Here is a 17,219-nt window from a genome sequence, read left to right on the forward strand (position 1 = left end):
GCTGTCCGGAGCCTGCTCTCACTCTTCCTAACTGTGCTGCACTCTCTCTTCTACCCTCCTCTCTTACCCACAAGCACTGAAAATGTCAACTAACTGAAACCTCTTCTTCTGGTCCCTCTGGGGCATATTTGGTGACAGTGGTCTTTGCTAAGCATGAGGCATAGGGTGTTCGCACTGACAGCGGTCCCAGCTGATGGAGATGAGCGCTGCTGGCCCAGCAGCTTCCACGGGGCCTGTACTGCTCATTGCACTGTTCCCATTCCCGCTCACCCAACTAGAAATACACAGCTGATGGCTTTTAACCAGCCCTTCCTATGAGGAGAGGGACCAGGAGCTAATGCCTCCAGGCCAGTGCGCTCCTTCTGATGTATTATGTAGCTCCCAATTTAAAGCAATTAGTAAGAACAAAAAAAAATCTATAAATTTGGTGCATACATTCCATTCAAATTATATTATCCACACATTTATATCTATGTGTCTCTCTTAATATACACACACATAGATATATATCACCATTAAGGGCATTTTTTACATAACTACCTTCTAGAGAAATCAGAAACAGGGCCTAGAAGGAACCATGAGCCATCGCCCAGTCCTCACCCCATCACACACAGCAGAAGCCAGTGTTTGTTCTCCTTCCAGCTTCTGCAATCCAGCCCGCGAATTGGACTCATCTCCCCACTCACCTTAGGTCCACCCACTGAGCACCGCTCTGCCCTGTGGTGTCTAACACTCTCCCGCTCTCCCGCCCCCGCACCCCTACTCTCTAGAAGACAACATTAGGACGCACTGCTAAAGACAGGATGGTGCAGTCTCTCCTTCAAAATGCAGCCTCTTAACCTCACTACTCAAACAACCTGAGTGTTTTGAACGAAGCCCTGTAAAGAGGATGCAGCGAAGTCGACTTGACAAAACACCCTTCCATCTCCTGAGATGAATCTTATGACTGAAATCTTGTCCAACTGTGAGGTGTGTGGTAACTTAAAACTGTGAAAAAACAAAGCCCCTTCAAATGATATTGTGTGTCTGGCTTCCTTTGTTTCTTCACTCAGGCTTGACTCCCACGCCTCCACAGCACAGCACAATGGCTGTCAGTAGCTTATTCATCAACAGGAGGAGTGAGGCAAATGATATGGTTGTAGGTGGCAGTGGAAACAAACTCCACTTTGGGTTGACTTTGGCCATGTAAACATAAATGAGTGTGTGTGTTTCCCCCTCTGTTAAGCGGATGTTAATTTTTCCCACCAAAGTCTTTTATGCAGCAGTTTATCAGTTTCTTGACTGTGCCTTTTCTATAATAATTTCTCCAGATTTTCAATTTAGAATTAAGAATATTTTGGGTCAATTTTTTTTTTATATAGACATTTTAAGAGTGATCCACGTAACTGTTGATCCAAGTAAAATACTGAGTGATATTTATGAGTCCATTTTCTTAAAGTTTACATTTTGAGAGCTGTAATATGCTGAGCAGCTGCTGACAGAGGCAAAGTGGTGCAGAATGTGGCAGTGCCCTGATGACCAAGTGAAACAAAAACTATCCAGCAGACACATCCAGATAATCAGACGAAGGGATGAATGAATAATGGAGACCGGACAAAGTGGTGTCTAGCTGATCACTTGAAATGAGCCAGTTTGGTCACACACCTTTAAAAATCACCCTCATGACTGAGGGTTGTATGACATGGGCTCATGGCCTCTAAAGGACAGTTTCAGCACAAGGCATGGTCAGCAGAATGGTCTGAATGGTAAGACGCACACCTATAAACTTGGTCCACAGCAATTTCAAGGGAGAAAAGATGGCTTATTCAGAACGTGTAGATAGTCAAATGCTCCTCTCATCAAAACCACTTATAAATGTTTAAAATAAGACCAGTTCTGCTACTGAATCCTGGGGGACCCAGAAAAATACTTGTTAAGTTTGTTTTCCACCTTTAAGCCAATTGTCTAGCCATGACCATCGGGCCTCCTAGTCCAACAGCAACTCACTGAGAAAAAGGAGACGGCGGGGTCTTTCTTGGCCTCCTTACTTTACAAAGTGTTCTCAAAGACTCAGAAGAGCTGACTTCTGCCTTCCTTGCTGCTAGAGCTCCAGCACTCTGACGACACCTGGTGCCCCATTGGGCCTCAGTGACTGGTACTCCGGACTGTCCACAGCCCTGGCCTGGTGCCCGCACACAGTGGGTGTGAACATGTGTGTGGGCATGGCGGCGGTCAGAGGAGGAGGCAGGTAAAAATCTGTATTTCTTGAATTAATGACTGAAGAGAAATCAGTAATGTTTGCCACTGATTAAGATCACCATTTCTTCAATGGCATGGGACCTGAATCCCAATTCTGCTACTTAGAATCTTTATCAATTTGGGCAAGTCACTTACCGTTCCTGGCCTCAGTCTCCTCATCTATCAAATGGGACTAGAACTACCGGCTTTGTATATCCCATCAAATGATGCCCAAGACAGTGCAGGACAGAACACTTGGTGAATTTCATCACGGTTCCCCTCCCCTTTAATTCACTCGCTCTCAGTCTGCCCTCCATGCTCTGGAGTCCTCCTTACAAGGAGGAGTTGCTGACAATCCATCTGCTCAGGCAACTAACAGTGCCACATCTTGGGGGTCAGGAAAAACAGTTTTGCCTTGGCATTCCTCTAAAAATTCTGGGCAATGTCATCCAGTCCTGCAGATTTAGTGACATCCTTAATGAAGTCTAAAAATGTGGGTTTACCATTATTTGTCTCACGTCAGCTCTAAAAGACACTGGTGGCAGAGGCACTGCTGTGTGATCCTGCACCCACTATCCCTGTGAGCATCGTCGGCCCCCTGACTCTCTTGCCACTGTGCTGAGGCTGGGCCACATTAGGGGAAGTGCATTTCTGGCAGAGCTACAGGGCTAGCCCTGGGGGTGAGCAGCAAACAGGAACTGAGGTTGGGAGCACGACAGATCAGGACCAAGATGCTCCCGGCGCAGGAGGAATCAGGCTTGAGAACAAGAGTGATCAAGGTCAAGGGGGGAGGTCTCCACTGTCGAGACTGGAGCACTGATGGGCTAGAGAAGCTTCCAGCTGGAGAGCAGCTGAGCGGTATCCCAGGGGGCTGCACTTGGGGCTACATGCTTGTTTTCCCAGGACCGATGCTTTCCTGTGAGCTCCTCAATGTCTCCTGACAAAGCTGGCCACCCTGATTGAAAGGGATACCCTCGGGGGCTGGCCCCGTGGCCGAGTGGTTAAGTTCGCGTGCTCTGCTGCAGGTGGCCCAGTGTTTCGTTGGTTCGAATCCTGGGCGCGGACATGGCACTGCTCATCAAACCACGCTGAGGCGGCGTCCCACATGCCACAACTAGAAGGACCCACAACGAAGAATATACAACTATGTACCGGGGGGCTTTGGGGAGAAAAAGGAAAAAAATAAAATCTTTAAAAAAAAAAAAAAAAAAAAGAAAGGGAGACCCTCAAATCCCCCTTTCCATTCAGAAATCCCGTTTCTGAATTCCCTCACTGTGCTCTTGATCCGATCCCACCTCTGAGGCTCTGCCCCACCACCCATCTCGCTGGAATTTGCCATCTCACCCCCTCTGCCTTGTCCACATCTGCCCAGAAAAAGGCCCCTCCCCTATTTCCTCAAGCTATTTTCCCTTTGAGTCCCCATAGTACTCTACCGGTTTTTATGGGCCTGATATTCTGTTTCGTGTTACAATGATTTGTATATGTCTTATCTTGCTTATTACCCTGCAACCTCCTGAGGACAGAGACTGTCTACCTTATTTATGCAGTTCCTAGCACGATATCTTATACTGGTGAGGCCAATAAATATTGACCGCGTTAAATTTTATGATAATTCTGATTTCTAAGAACGAGTGATAGTCCCTCCCATTTTCTTCTCATTCCAAAATGCAGTCACAATAATGTGGTCACATTATACAGTGGTTTCTCTATAAATAATACAGCTACCGGTTTCTGTTTTATTCTACTCAGACTCAAATACATTTTCCTGTCTTTTTGGGTCCTAAAACACTTTTTTAAGGCAATGGTCATTTGATCTCTCCAAAAACACGATCATCTCATTCTGTGAGCTTCCTGTCACAACTGCGGACAGCCGAAACCCTGCATGATTGCTCTCTGGTCTCAACCTGCAGCCTCCCCGATTTGGCCTCATATCTCTGGTACATTTCATTATCCTGGGCAGGCAGGCAGTTCCCTGCACGTTCCATTTTACGAAGCTCTGGTACTCAGGAGCCCATTGTCACGGTTTGTGGTTGCTCCTCACATGTGCACCTGCCCATCAGCTCCTTCCCGGCCCTCCCCTAAGTCTCTTCGAGTCATTTACATCAATGTCCTCACATGCTGCCCAGCATTCAGTCCTGTCTCCCCGGGGCCTCGGGCCCTGCTGTGGAAGCGGCCTGTGCTTTGGCTTTGCTTTGCGCTCCCAGCCCTGGCAGCTCTGGTTGGTGGAGAGATGGCTCCTCAGCCTCTTTGTCCTCAGGCACGCTATTCAGTTCTCTGCTGAGCACGTGTCGAGTCTGTGTCAATCCAAATCTCACCCCAAAAATGATATTCCAATCGAGTCAACTGTCAGATGTTTAAATTGCTTTAGCTGTTTCCAGTTGTAGCAAAGGGCTGTGCAAGGCTGTTTGGCCCATCTTATGTCCAACGTTACAAATGTGTGGACAGGCTGCTCCAGGCCAGGGGCCAGTCTGAGGCTGGGAAAAGCCTTTCTCTTTGTGAAGGGACCAGCCGAGCCCACAATATTCCTGGGCTGGGGGGCACGAGGCACTGGGGAGGACACAGTATTGACTCAAGTGGGGGCTCTTATAAAAAAGGAGATTGAGGCCAGTTCTGGAAGAGGCAGGTGGGGAGTGAAGCCCTGTCTCCCTGACTCTGTGGACCCTCTGGCACCAGGCACAATGCTAGGATCAGAAGTGCTCCACTGCATTCTTCTCTGAGACACACTGAGGATCAGGCTGAGCCATTAAACGGGGAAAGAGGACACATGAATGAGACATACAGTGGCTCTATCATGAAAAAACAAAACAAGACACTGAGTTCATTATGAAGATGGGAAAGGGGTGCCCCAGGCAGGAATTGCTATAGTGAGAACATTTTAATCAGTCTAGCCGTACATTTTGTAATGATTTCATGGAGGGAATTTATTATCTAATCAAAAGGATTTGTAATTACTAATTAGTGACGTTGTATCCAATCAAGAATTAATAATTGGGGCCTAATTGCGAATGCTAAGCTGTGCATCTAGTCATGGGATGCGCACCAACTGGCAGCGCTGGGCTTGGGGGTGTCAGGCCTCCTTTCCCCAGCCCTCAGTCCCAATGCAGGGAGCCAGCAGGTTGAGGTCAGGAGGCTTTGGGATCTACAAGGTCCTGAGGCCCCTGGGAGTGCAGAAAGCCAGGGCCCGGCTGTTCTGGAGGGGAAGTTCGAGGGCGCATCAGGAGCCCAGGCACACACTGCACTCGGGGGACGTCTGATGGGAAGCGCAGGAAGAGGCGCTGGCACCAGGGTGAATCATCTTGCAAATATAATAACTATTTCTTCCCTTTCCTCGGGAAGCACACAGAGAGTAAAATGGGTTTTTACCACTTTGGAATAAACAGTAATGCTCTCTTGGTGAAGAGCCAACTGGCGGTTTGAAAGATTGGGTTAATCAGACACAGGGAAATTTCTGATTAATTGGACAATTACTTCAAATTTTGAGAGAGCCAAGGCGATGTGAGAAAAATGTCCTGACCAACTGGTAATAAAGTCAATAGCCTGAGGCTGAGATTTTTAAGCTTGAAATACACTGGCATTGTGTGCCTGACTCTTAGGGTCTCAAGTTCCCTGAATGTCTAGGGCCTATAACTATTTTTTAAGACCAAAGTGATTCAAAATTATTTTGGCTTTGAACAATTATGGGAAATCTCTTTGACATGCCCTTGAAATCACGTTAGGACTCTAGGACATGGCAAAACCAAAACTGAGGGGCCAGGAGAGAGGAATCATCATGTTTGATGACAGAAGGTGGCCCAGATCCACAGATAACCATCTCTCCATGTGACTCGGAAGCACACAGCACGCCCCCATCCTGCTCCTTCCTGGAAGGCTGAAGGTGGCACAACCTCACCTGGTGGGAGCATGCTTCTGTTCCTCCTCCTCATCCGTGTCGCTGCTGATGGTGATGACGCTGACTGTGGGACTAGGGGTGTCGGGAATGACAATCGTCTGCCGCTGCCGCTCCCTGGCGGTGCTGGAGGCCCCGTCGCCCCACCCGCACGTGACAGAGGAGCTGCAGGCCGGGCTGCTGTGCACCAGAGCGCAGCGGGGAGGGGTGTTCTCCTTGACGCGCTTGGACCGCTGAGGCGAGCTGATGGCCTGAGAGGAGGACACCTCACAGGTGGAGACGTTTCTGTAATGACAAAGTCACACGTAGTCATGGAGGAAGGTCAGGCCCAGGGGCTCCTTCCATGGAGCCCAACTGTCTAGAAACACTAGCTTTGCTGAATCTCCATCAAAAAGTCAGCGGGCCACGGCGCTCAGAATATTCTCTAACTGCCAAAGTGGCCGCCTCCAGAGCAATTTCTCTCAGTCAGTCACTACACAGACAGGACAGCAGCCTGGCCTTCCCTGGGCTCTGGCTTGGCTCCATGTGCCTGCTCCCAGCAGGACAAAGGGAGTGGCCAGGGCTCTAAGGAGGGGGAGACAGGTTGAGCCCAAGGACGCGGCTGGTCTTGTGGGGGCAGATGTAATGCCAGGGATTTCAGGGGTGTCTGCCCCGACGCAGCCCCGTCTTCAGGGTCAGGGCCCGACTTCCTGAGTTCCGTCTTGGCATCCTCGCAAACATACTTAGGTCTTGTTCTGGAGGGAGGTGGAGGAAACAGTATTTGCCACACAAAGCTTTGGTTTCTTTGCTAACGGCTGATTTACTTAAACTAAAACGCTCATTTCTTAAGAGTTTCTGGATCTAAAGGATCTAACGTTGGTGACCTTAAAGTTTAGCTTTTCCTCCTTCCTCTGGGAAAGGGACATGACCATGAAAGTATCTATGAGCGTATAATGAAAAGAAGAGATTTTTCTGGGTTTTGACCCTTGAGCCTCACAGGAAGCTTATCAGTCTGTTTGAATTGTACTGAAAAATTGGGAAAAGTGCAAATAAAAAGATACACTTTAAAAGGGACCTTTTATTCTTGATTTCAACTGACTCAAAATTCCTTATCGAATTAGCCAATACAGTTTCCGTTCACTTCAGGGAAAAAAACACCTCACCTTTCCTCCTCCCCACCAACCCCTGCTGACCTTGGTCGTATTTATGGAATGAGAACAAACCCAATCTGTAATGAAACTTAAGACTCTGATATGTCTTTAGAGATTCAAGCACCTTCTAGCTAAAAGGATGGCAGGAAGATGAAAATTATTCTATAAAGTTGCATTTATTTAATTCCCAATCTCCTAGTGTTAGATATGCTGCTTGTTCCCTTTTGGGGGCTGGTAATAAGTTTTACCGACATGATTGTTCCACTGTTTGTATGTACCGTAAACCTATGTACTTGTTACTGCTAGTATGTTACAATTTTGAGATTATGTTTTGATGACTCCACTAGTTAAAATATCTCCACTTGGCAGCGTTAAAGAAAAGTATGCCTGCCTGCACCGCTCGACAAGGGAGAGCCTTCTGGTCTTTCAGACTGTTTTGCCTAAGGCATTGGTCTTAAAAATAGGCAAATACATAGCTTTCACTATAATTATATCGATCTTGAAATGCACTGGCAATAAGACTTCATAAAACAAGCTGGGTGGCAAGCGGGCAGCAGGGAGGGGCCTGGCGACAGGTTGGGATGCTAAGGGTTCTTACTGCCCCTACTTGCCAAGGGGAGCCACAAAGATGCCAAGCCAGCCCCAGGGTCAGACCAGCGTTCTGTGTGACCACCCACCTGGCTGGGCACCACAGAGCACAGGATCGAGATGCTGGCCTCTGTTGCAACCCGATCTAATAATGACATAGGTGTGCTGTCACAGGGCTGCCACAGATCTGAGATGAATTCCCCTGAGTCATCAGAAACACCCAATAAGGAATCTGAAGAAGGATGACAACTTGAGGAAAGTCAGCTCCTGAATTAATTTGTGAATGAGAATGAAAAAGGCAGGCCTAATTTCTGGCGCCTGGTGATATGAGGAAGCAGAAACCCCAAATTCAGCAGACATGTTATGTACTGGACTCCCTTCTCTTGGTTAACCTATCCCACATAAGCATCAATTGCCTCCAAGTCAGTGTCACTGGACAGAAATGTGGGAGCAATTCTGTTGCTGCACAATCTTGAGCTCAAATTTTTTTCTTTTGACTTGGAAATCTCTATTTTTTTAAAACTCAGGTTTACTTGAGGTATCATTTACATACAGTAAAAGTTACCCTTTGGAAGTGTTCTATGAGTTTTGACAAATGTACATATAACACCCACCCATCCAGATACAGAACTTCTTCATCCCCCTGAAAAGTTCCGGTCTGCCCCTCTCTTCCTACCCTGGTCCCTGGCAGCTCCTGATCTGATCTGTCCTGTGGCTTTGCCTTTTCCCAAATGCCATATAAATGGGATCATACAGCATGTGGCCTTTGGTCCATCGTGACTTTTAAGAGTTCAGCGAGACAAGATCAGATTTAAAGGGAAGGGGAAAGATGATTGTTCTGCTGCTCACTGTCTGGGATTAACCAAAGTTATTGCTTATATTTAAGCAAGCAGCTAAATGAGTTATATTTCTGACCTTAGATTTCAAAGAAAGCACATTTCTCTACTATTTTTGAAGAAAAAGTTATTATGGTTTCCAAAGCGCAACTTCAGAGGTGAGTCTGAGTGTTTTCTAGAGAAGTGGATAGACTCGCTCAATGCCCAGGTACTGGATACTGTGATTCCAGGCCCCCACCCTTTGGGGGCCAGCAGGGCTGGGAGGACGGGAGGCAAGAGGCAGGGCACAGACTCCAGAGTGAGCTCCTCCTTCAAACCCTAGAGCTATCCACACCATGCCAGGGATGCAGAGCGAATGCTGACACTCCCTAACGCTAAGAGGTTTCTTTAGCTTCTGATCTCCCGAGGTCTCTCTCTTCCAGGGCGACTCTCACCACCTACCTCGCAGACGACTGGTGCTGCTTACTCTTCCGGGAGGAGGTGGTGCTGGTTGGCTGCTGTCGCATCACATGGGCCACGCCCACATTTAAGGGCTGGGCTGCTGGAAGGGTCACATGACCAGTCAATAGCGCAGGCTGCTGCATGATGGGATTGTAATGGCTGCCGTGAGCATGCGTGTTCCTGAAGGGGAGATGGGAAAACAGGGCTCTTTATTAGTTTTATAAACACAGAACTTCTTTTTAAGATAAAGGTTCCTCCCCAATTACAAGCCAAATTAAAACCAATAGTTGGCTCCCACTAGCCTGTGGGGCTGTTGAGGAGATGCGCCCAGCCTGGTGAGCTCCTCAGGTAGGTTCCCCAGACACGGTGAATTCTAAGTGCTGTCCTGATGGAGTGGCAGGAACGCAGTTTGTTGGTGAGTGGGAAAGAGGGCATTTCACGTGGGAAGAATGCCAAGTACGCAGGTTCACCTTAAGTTCTGGGGAGAGGAGATAAATATTCCTCCAGCTTTTAAAGTCCCCGAACAGGTGACTGTCCCGTGCATTTTATTTTAGAATTCACAAAGTGCCTTCAAAGGGTTATTCCAATCTGTGAGGTAGTCAGGAAATCTTAGTAATATCACTTTATAAATGAGGAAATTGTAGTTTACGTTAAAAGAAAAAAACCTTCAAAGACTGGGAGGTGTATGTTTCTGGCGTTAGGAAGTGTTAACATTCTTTGGGGTTCTCTCAGTGGCTAGCACAATGCTCAGGCATGTAGCAGCGGATCAATTAATTATACACTTCCTGAATGAACAATTAGATTAACTGAAGGTTGACTAGACATATAAAATTTGGTATTAAGTCAAAATTAATAACAGTCAGACACGTGCTGATAGAAATACTGGCAGCCGTTATCCTGAAAATGGGTTATGTTTCAAAAGTTCTTATGATCTGGGTTGTATAAAGCTCAAAGACTCGTTTTAATATAAATATTAAAAGTGGGATTAACTCAGGGACTTGCCCATAAAAGGCCATTTAACACATAATTAAAATTTAAGGAATAATTCATTTGAATTTTTAAAATACTATAAAAATAATTATCTTTGCAACTTGGGGAAAAGGAAGAATAGGAAAAAAGTAGATAGGCACTTTTTGTAGAGATTTTGACAGTCTTTTGGCTATTTACATGGACTTTAGAAACTGATGTTAGGGCTTCTTTACTTCGTTGTTGCTATTTCTTCCACAGGCACGGAATTCGTTTTCCTTTGATTCAAGTCTAGCATCAGTAGTTCTCCTGTTTACTAGCCATCATTATGGATGCTCCTTGGCCCACACATGAAATAGAAAAGAGACTGGAAACAAGGGGTGTTGGCTTTAAGTGTTGTCTGTGGTAACCAGGTAAGAGAGGAGGAAGAAGAAAATATGCATGAGTGAGTATGTGAGTGCTGCTGAAATTAAATGAGCTATAAATGCTGAAAGCAAAGGAAAAATGCAGCATGTGTGGTCTTTTAGGAGGAAAAGGGGTGAGGAAAAACATTGGTCCAACAGCTTTGTACTCGGTGGTTGTTCCTAAAGAGCTGGAGAGGGAAGGTGATCTTGCTGAGCATGAGCCAATGGGATGGGGAAGGGAAGACAGACTGAGTTACTGCCTGTCATGTACAGGCGCTGGTATAGTCCACGTTAAATACAGGTCAAGTGCTTTGTATTTTATCTTTTTTTTTTTTCCTGCTTTATCTCCCCAAACCCCCCCCCCCCCATACACAGTTGTATATATCTTAGTTGCATGTCCTTCTAGTTGTGGGATGTGGGACGCCGCCTCAACATGGCCTGACGAGCGGTGCCATGTCCACGCCCAGGATCCGAACCCTGGGCTGCCGCAGCAGAGCGCGCGAACTCAACCAATCGGCCACGGGGCCGGCCCCTGTATTTTATCTTAACTTAAACCTTCCAAGAATCCTGAGGTAGGCATCATTATCCCCACTTTACTGAAGGACAAACTGAGGCCCAGAAAGGTTAAGTAAGGTGCCCCAGGTCATGGAGAGCCAGAACTGAATGCAGTTTTACCTGGTCTGAAAGTGCTTCCAATGAGTGGGTGCTGTGAGTGGGGAGTGAGTGCGGCTGTAGGAAAGAGCCCATGTACCCTCTTCTTACAAGTCAGAGCATTAGATGGAGGGACAGAGGAAGCTGCAGCAGAAGCCTGAGTGGGGGCTTCTGTCTCCAGCCCTCTATGTTTTACTGAAAGCTCTTAATTCACAATAGCCTTTTAGGTCAGAAAAGGAGCTGCAGGGGAGGCTCCATGCTTGCAGACTGTCAGAGGGTGAGGGGTGTGACCTGCCCTGATGTTTGGGCATGAGAGACAGCCCAGACAACCATGGAAAGCTGGGGACAACTTAGAGGGTTGCCATTTGGCTCTGCACTAGTGAAGTGTGGCATTTTGGTGGTGTTGGGATGAGGTGGGTGGGAGGTAGAGGAAAACTGGAAAATGGCCAGAAAAACAACAGAGCAATGTGTCAGTGAGGAAATTGGTGAGTAGGATGGCGGGGGGGGGGGGGGGGGAGGGGGGTTCTGGAAACAGATGTAGGGGTGCGGCGTGCTGGTGGCTGTCAGCTGGATGCCTCTGGGGTCTGTGGAAAGTGGACTCTGATCTAAGACATGACTGTTAACTGCACAGACACACTCAGCAAACATGCTGGAGTTTACCATTCCAAAAAAGCCCCATTCTGTCAAGCCTTCCCCTGGGAGGTCTCATATGACTCCAGTGGGCCTGTGTCTCAGAACACCTTGAGAATACTTTCTAGAATTGCTTAGGAGCCTTGGGGACTCTTCAGCATTCTTTCACTGGTGACAAATCTTTGTTTTCTGGGAGTGGAATTTAATTCTGAGAAACCACCAAAAATCATCCTGAGCCAAGTCTGGTGAGTGACATTGGTGATCAAATGATGTAACTGAATTTGGGGTTGAAAATAACTGACCATAAAGTAACAAAACTGATTTTCTTGTGTCCTAGTACATTTATTTAAAAATAACCTTTCATTACACTGTAGTCATAGTCCACATATATTCTTTTTAATTTAAAAAGTTTTCTACAAACCAGGAAATTCAGGTACAGGCCAGCCTGGCAGCTCTCTGGGTCAGTGGTGGACATGCCTCCCATCCCAGACACGCCTGCTCTCCTGCTTACCTCCAGTCGGCCAATTGCTGGGTGCCTGCCATGGTCTCGGGAATCACAGTTGCGTGCTGCACCGACGTGTGGGTGGCCACTCCAGTCAGCTGTTGCCACGCGGGGGGAAGCAGGATCTGCTGGGTCCCACTTGGCCAGGCCTGCTGTAGAACAGAGGATGTTTGCAATCACCATGTTTGTTAATCACCATGTTTGTTAATCACCTGATCGATTTGCTTGAGTCAAGCACTTATTCTGAGCTCTGGGTTGTGCTAGCCTCTGTGATGGGTGTCAAAGTGGAGACCTGGTCTTTGGCCTCAAAAATTAAGGAGAGATAAGATTAACATTTAGAATGCTAACATTAAAATTCACATTTAGAACTAAATAGAAGATGAGTACAGGGCAAAGAGTTGTGTGGAAGGGCTTCATTAGTGTTGAAGAATGACTTATTTATAAATTTGCCCTAATGAACAATGCTCAAAGTTTCCAAAAGTTCATTTATTGATTAATTCTGGCACACAATTATGTGCAAGAGATTGAGGTAGTTGAATTGGGCCATACAAGGGTAACTCCTTGCCCTTGAGAAGTTTTCCATCTAGTATCCTTTATTTAATATTTTACTTTTTGTTTATTGATTAGAATCTAGAGTTCCAACTTGTGTTATCTTCTGAATCTAAGTTAACCTAATTCTGAGATCAGCAAATATCTGGTACTTGCCTGCAGCTGAGAGCAAGCAAGTCTGAAATGAAATTCTTAGCAGGGACCTTAAGCTTAATTAAGAACTACCTCGACCCCTCAAAGAAAAAATGAGACAGTTAGAAAGTCACAGCTTGATTCTTCATAAATATTAAGCTTGTTCTAAGAAATCTAAAATGAACTTTCCTCATTCCTCCTGGAACAGACTTATGGTCTGTGTGTTGTGTTGTAAGTTCTCTGTATCCTCAGTCACTTTTCTGCTTACTTTTGCTTATTAAATGATTCAGACTGAACACACTTGTCCAAAGTTGGACACTTAGAGGAATGCCACTATGGTAAAATTCTCTTGGGCATGTCAAGAATTTCACAATTTGGGATCTTAGTTGTCTCTCTCTCTTTCCATCAGGCTGGATATGACTACCATTGGGTAATTTATATAATGAAGTGTTCCACCTACTGTGCATGTGTTTAATATGTGTGCTTTGGCTCATCTGTGCAAAGAAGCACTCTGTAAATGGAGTACAAATTTGCGTCAAGGCTTACTAAACAGTGATGTGTATAAAAACAGCATGACCACACTTTAGATCTAAGTGGGAAGTTCCCCTGGTCCATCCTTCTGGGCCTGTATCAAGGCCCAGTGAGATCTCTTCTACTTTTTTGATATTGCCTGTTTGCTTATTGATCTGTTTTGATATAGGCAGCAAGTTCAGGGACCACAGATTATACAGTGAGTGCTTAATAAATGTTTGTTGATAAAATGAAAGAAGCAATTCTACCAAGGCAATTAACTATAGTTAACTGTGTTTCATGTTTATTGAATTCAAACACAGTAAGCAGAAAAATAATTTAACTGACAAACACAGTTACGAGCTCAAAATGTTAAATGAGTAACAGTTTCATCAGCAGTAAAATTTCTACTGACTTTGGAACTCATTTCAGATCTCATGAAAAGCAAGTGTTTTGACTAATGTCATTTTTAAATAATCCTGACATCAAGCTAAGACCATCATTTTTTTTTCCTATTTCCCTAAAATGGATATTAACATTTTACCTCAAAGGGATGGGGTACAAGGCTGTTTTTTACCTCTTTCACTGATTGCTATGCTCAACTCACTTGAGATGAAACTTCATCAGACATTTGTATAATTTATTACTACTTTATAATTTATAAGCTTAGAGCTAACATTTCTTGATGCATATTGTGTGCCAAGCACAGAGCTGAGACTACAAACAGATTTTCTTACTTCATCTTAACACCAGTCCTGTGAAACAGGGACTACTATTTGCTCCCATTTCCCATACGAATAAACTGGACAGAGAGGTTAAATAATTTGCCTGGAAATAGGTAAATTAAACATATACATTTATTGCTCTTTCTCTCTAAACCCAACTAAAATGATGGTGAAGGAATAAAAATATATATACATAGATCCATAAGAACAAAGAGAACAGGGAGAGACAACAGTTAAAATTTTAGAAGCTGGAAAAGAGAGGAGCAATTACTGAGTGAGCAGACTGAAGGAATCTAATGTCAAGTCTGCTTATTCACCCCTGCATTCCCAGATCCCTGGTATGCTGGCTTATACCCCCCCCCCCCCCCTGCAAAGCAGAAGGCTGAAGAACTCTCTCTAGGGAAACTGGCTAGTCTAAGAGAAAAAACTACAGATACATTTGAAGATCAGAGGATGTACCAATGAAAATCCTAGGCTCACTCGTTATCAACCTATAGAGAAGTCCACTTGCAACAGTTTCCCTGCCGCCCTGGAGCTTTCCAATTAGTTTTTTAGTGCTTCAGTCTTAAATATGAAACAGCCAAGGATCACCAGATATTAAAGGAAGCTTCTAACATGAAAGAGACTAAAACAAAAAAAGAAACTCAGAGGAAACCAAAACAGTGTAAGAATCAGAAGAAAATTTCCAAAAATCTATAATTAATATCCTCAGTTAAAAAAGTAATATATGTGTATCTCCATGAAACAAGATCACATATAGGAATATATATATCTCTATATATCCATATCTATATTCAGAGAAGAAGAAAGAACTCTTGGAAATGAGAACTATGACGACAGAAATTTATAATTCCATAAGAGGTTTAAAAAAAAAAGTTGAGAAAAATCTCTCGGAAAGTAGCACAGACAGAATACATATAGAGAAAATGGGGGGAAAAGATATGAAAATCATTACATCAAGTCAGAAGTACCAACACCTAATTAATAAGAATTACACAAAGAAAGAACAGAGAAAATGGAGGGGAAGAAATTAACAAAGGGAAAATAAAAGAAAAATTTCCAGATCAAAAGGGCAAACAGTTTGTCCAGGACAATGTCTGAAAAAAGACCCACAAAAAGGCATGTAGTTATGAAATTTCAGACCACCATGGACAAAGAAAGTCTTAAAAGCTTTCAGAAAGAGAAAAAAAACAACAGACATTGAACTTCTCAGTACACTATGCTCAAATACACCAACACATCAAACACACAAACCTTTTATAGCTCTGGAAGAGTTTGGGGCTGCATAATTATAGATACAGAGGAAACTAACCAATGAAAAAATGAGACAACCATTAACTCCAGGAAAAACAAGTGTACAGGAAAGGATATAGAATCATATATCATCAGGCTCAGCTAGGAATTATATTATACAATACTGATGATGATAATTATGTAAATAATGCAAAGTGGTTGAATAAAAAAATTATATAGGATGAATGGGGGAAAGAAAGAGTGAAAGAGGGAGAGAGTGCGCATGTGAGTGCCCTTGTGTGTTATGGGGACGGAGTGGGTTAGACAGCTAAGTCTTCATCTTCCACAGTAGGAAGTCAACTGCTACCTAAGAAAACTCAGTAAAGCAGTTTAAGCATGTTATTTAGAAACACAGAGCTAAATAACAAAATAGTTAAAAATTATTGTTTCGGGGGAGTGGCAATTGGGGATAGCATAAAGCAGGAGACTACCATTTTCTTATGTTTGTGGTGGCATTTAACTTTAAAAATTATGTGTATGTATTACTGTGAAAAAGAATTAAATTTAAATTAAAAAATAACTTCCCCAAAGTCATACAGCCAGTAAGTGGTGGGGCTTGGCATCTGGCCGTGGGCTCTGAACTTCTGTTCCAGTCTTGCTAGTCCAAGGGTGTTTTGGATCCTGCCATTTGAAGAGTGAGACAAGTCTGATCTGTCTAAATCAAGAACTGTACTGCCAGGGCTGGCCCCGTGGCCGAGTTGCTAAGTTCGCGAGCTCCACTTCGGCGGCCCAGGGTTTCACAGGTTCGGATCCTGAGTGCGGACATGGCACCACTCATTGGGCCATGCTGGGGCGGCATCCCATATGCCACAACTGGAAGGACCCACAACTAAAGATACACAACTATGTACTGGGGGGCTTGGGGGAGAAAAAGGAAAAAATATATATCTAAAAATATACATATATAAAAAAAAGAACTGTACTTCCCATCTCTCCAGCTTTACCTACTTATTCACGATTTCTGATGGTGGTCTAGATGCTAGCTCGGGCTTGGGGCTTGGGAGGATAGAGGTGACAGTTCCTTTCAGGCAGTACCAAAAAAGCTTTACGGGTAAGGCAGTCCATAAAGATCACTCATGTCACTGAGACAAGAGGGTGGGATTACACCCTCTCCTTCCACACATACATCCTTGTGGGGCCCCAGACAGACTCCTTCCCTCTGAGGGACACGTGATGCTGCTGGGAGGTGGGGAGGAAAAGGTCAAAGCAAACAAAACTAGCATAAAGAATGGATTCAAAGGACTCTATCTCTTAACTTTCACAAATAAAATCCTTGAAATGGTTTAAATATTTAGATACAAAGGACGATGCCAACTTTTTAGAGTAAATAACAGTATTTGGAGTGTCTCTGCCCAATACCTAGAAATTTACCCAGAGAAAAACAAAGGCATCAGTTTAAATGTTTAACTATTGCTTTTTTATAGCCACCATACTAGTTTTATAAGTCAGGTTATTTTTGTCCTTTGAAGGGACCATTTCAAACTATCTAGGAGAGAGCTCCACCTTAGTCTAACATATTGGCATGGATTAAGTGACAAGCAGAGAGAGGGGAAAAAACAACCAACACACATAAAGACACAATGTGACAGTGGCTAGGGCACGAAGCTTTTTTCTTAACGCATCTTAGAAATCTTTGCATGTCAAGTCACACTGGTCTTCCATGTCCTTTTCAGTGGCTACATCGTGTTCCATTTTATGTGCACGTCAATTTATTTAACAGATCTCCTACTGATGCACATTCAGATCCAGCAGTATAACA

General features: G+C 44.6%; 1 protein-coding gene across 10 annotated transcripts in view; it reads right to left on the bottom strand.

Moving 5' to 3' along the window:
- HIPK2 (homeodomain interacting protein kinase 2) overlaps positions 1-17,219 on the bottom strand; it is a 177,627-nt gene that overhangs the window by 17,479 nt on the left and 142,929 nt on the right. For 7 of the 10 annotated variants that reach the window (XM_070265103.1, XM_070265102.1, XM_023639814.2 and 4 more), the window contains 3 exons: positions 12,261-12,403; positions 9,099-9,278; positions 6,107-6,388 (listed from right to left, as the gene is read on the bottom strand). In XM_070265103.1, coding sequence (XP_070121204.1) covers positions 6,107-6,388; positions 9,099-9,278; positions 12,261-12,403 — 605 coding nt within the window. The remainder of the gene's footprint in view (positions 1-6,106; positions 6,389-9,098; positions 9,279-12,260; positions 12,404-17,219) is intronic. The other 3 variants (XM_023639815.2, XM_070265101.1, XM_070265097.1) reach the window with 1 other exon arrangement.

This window comes from Equus caballus, chromosome 4 (assembly GCF_041296265.1).
Source record: "Equus caballus isolate H_3958 breed thoroughbred chromosome 4, TB-T2T, whole genome shotgun sequence".
In the NCBI taxonomy this organism is placed as follows: Eukaryota; Metazoa; Chordata; class Mammalia; order Perissodactyla; family Equidae; genus Equus; species Equus caballus.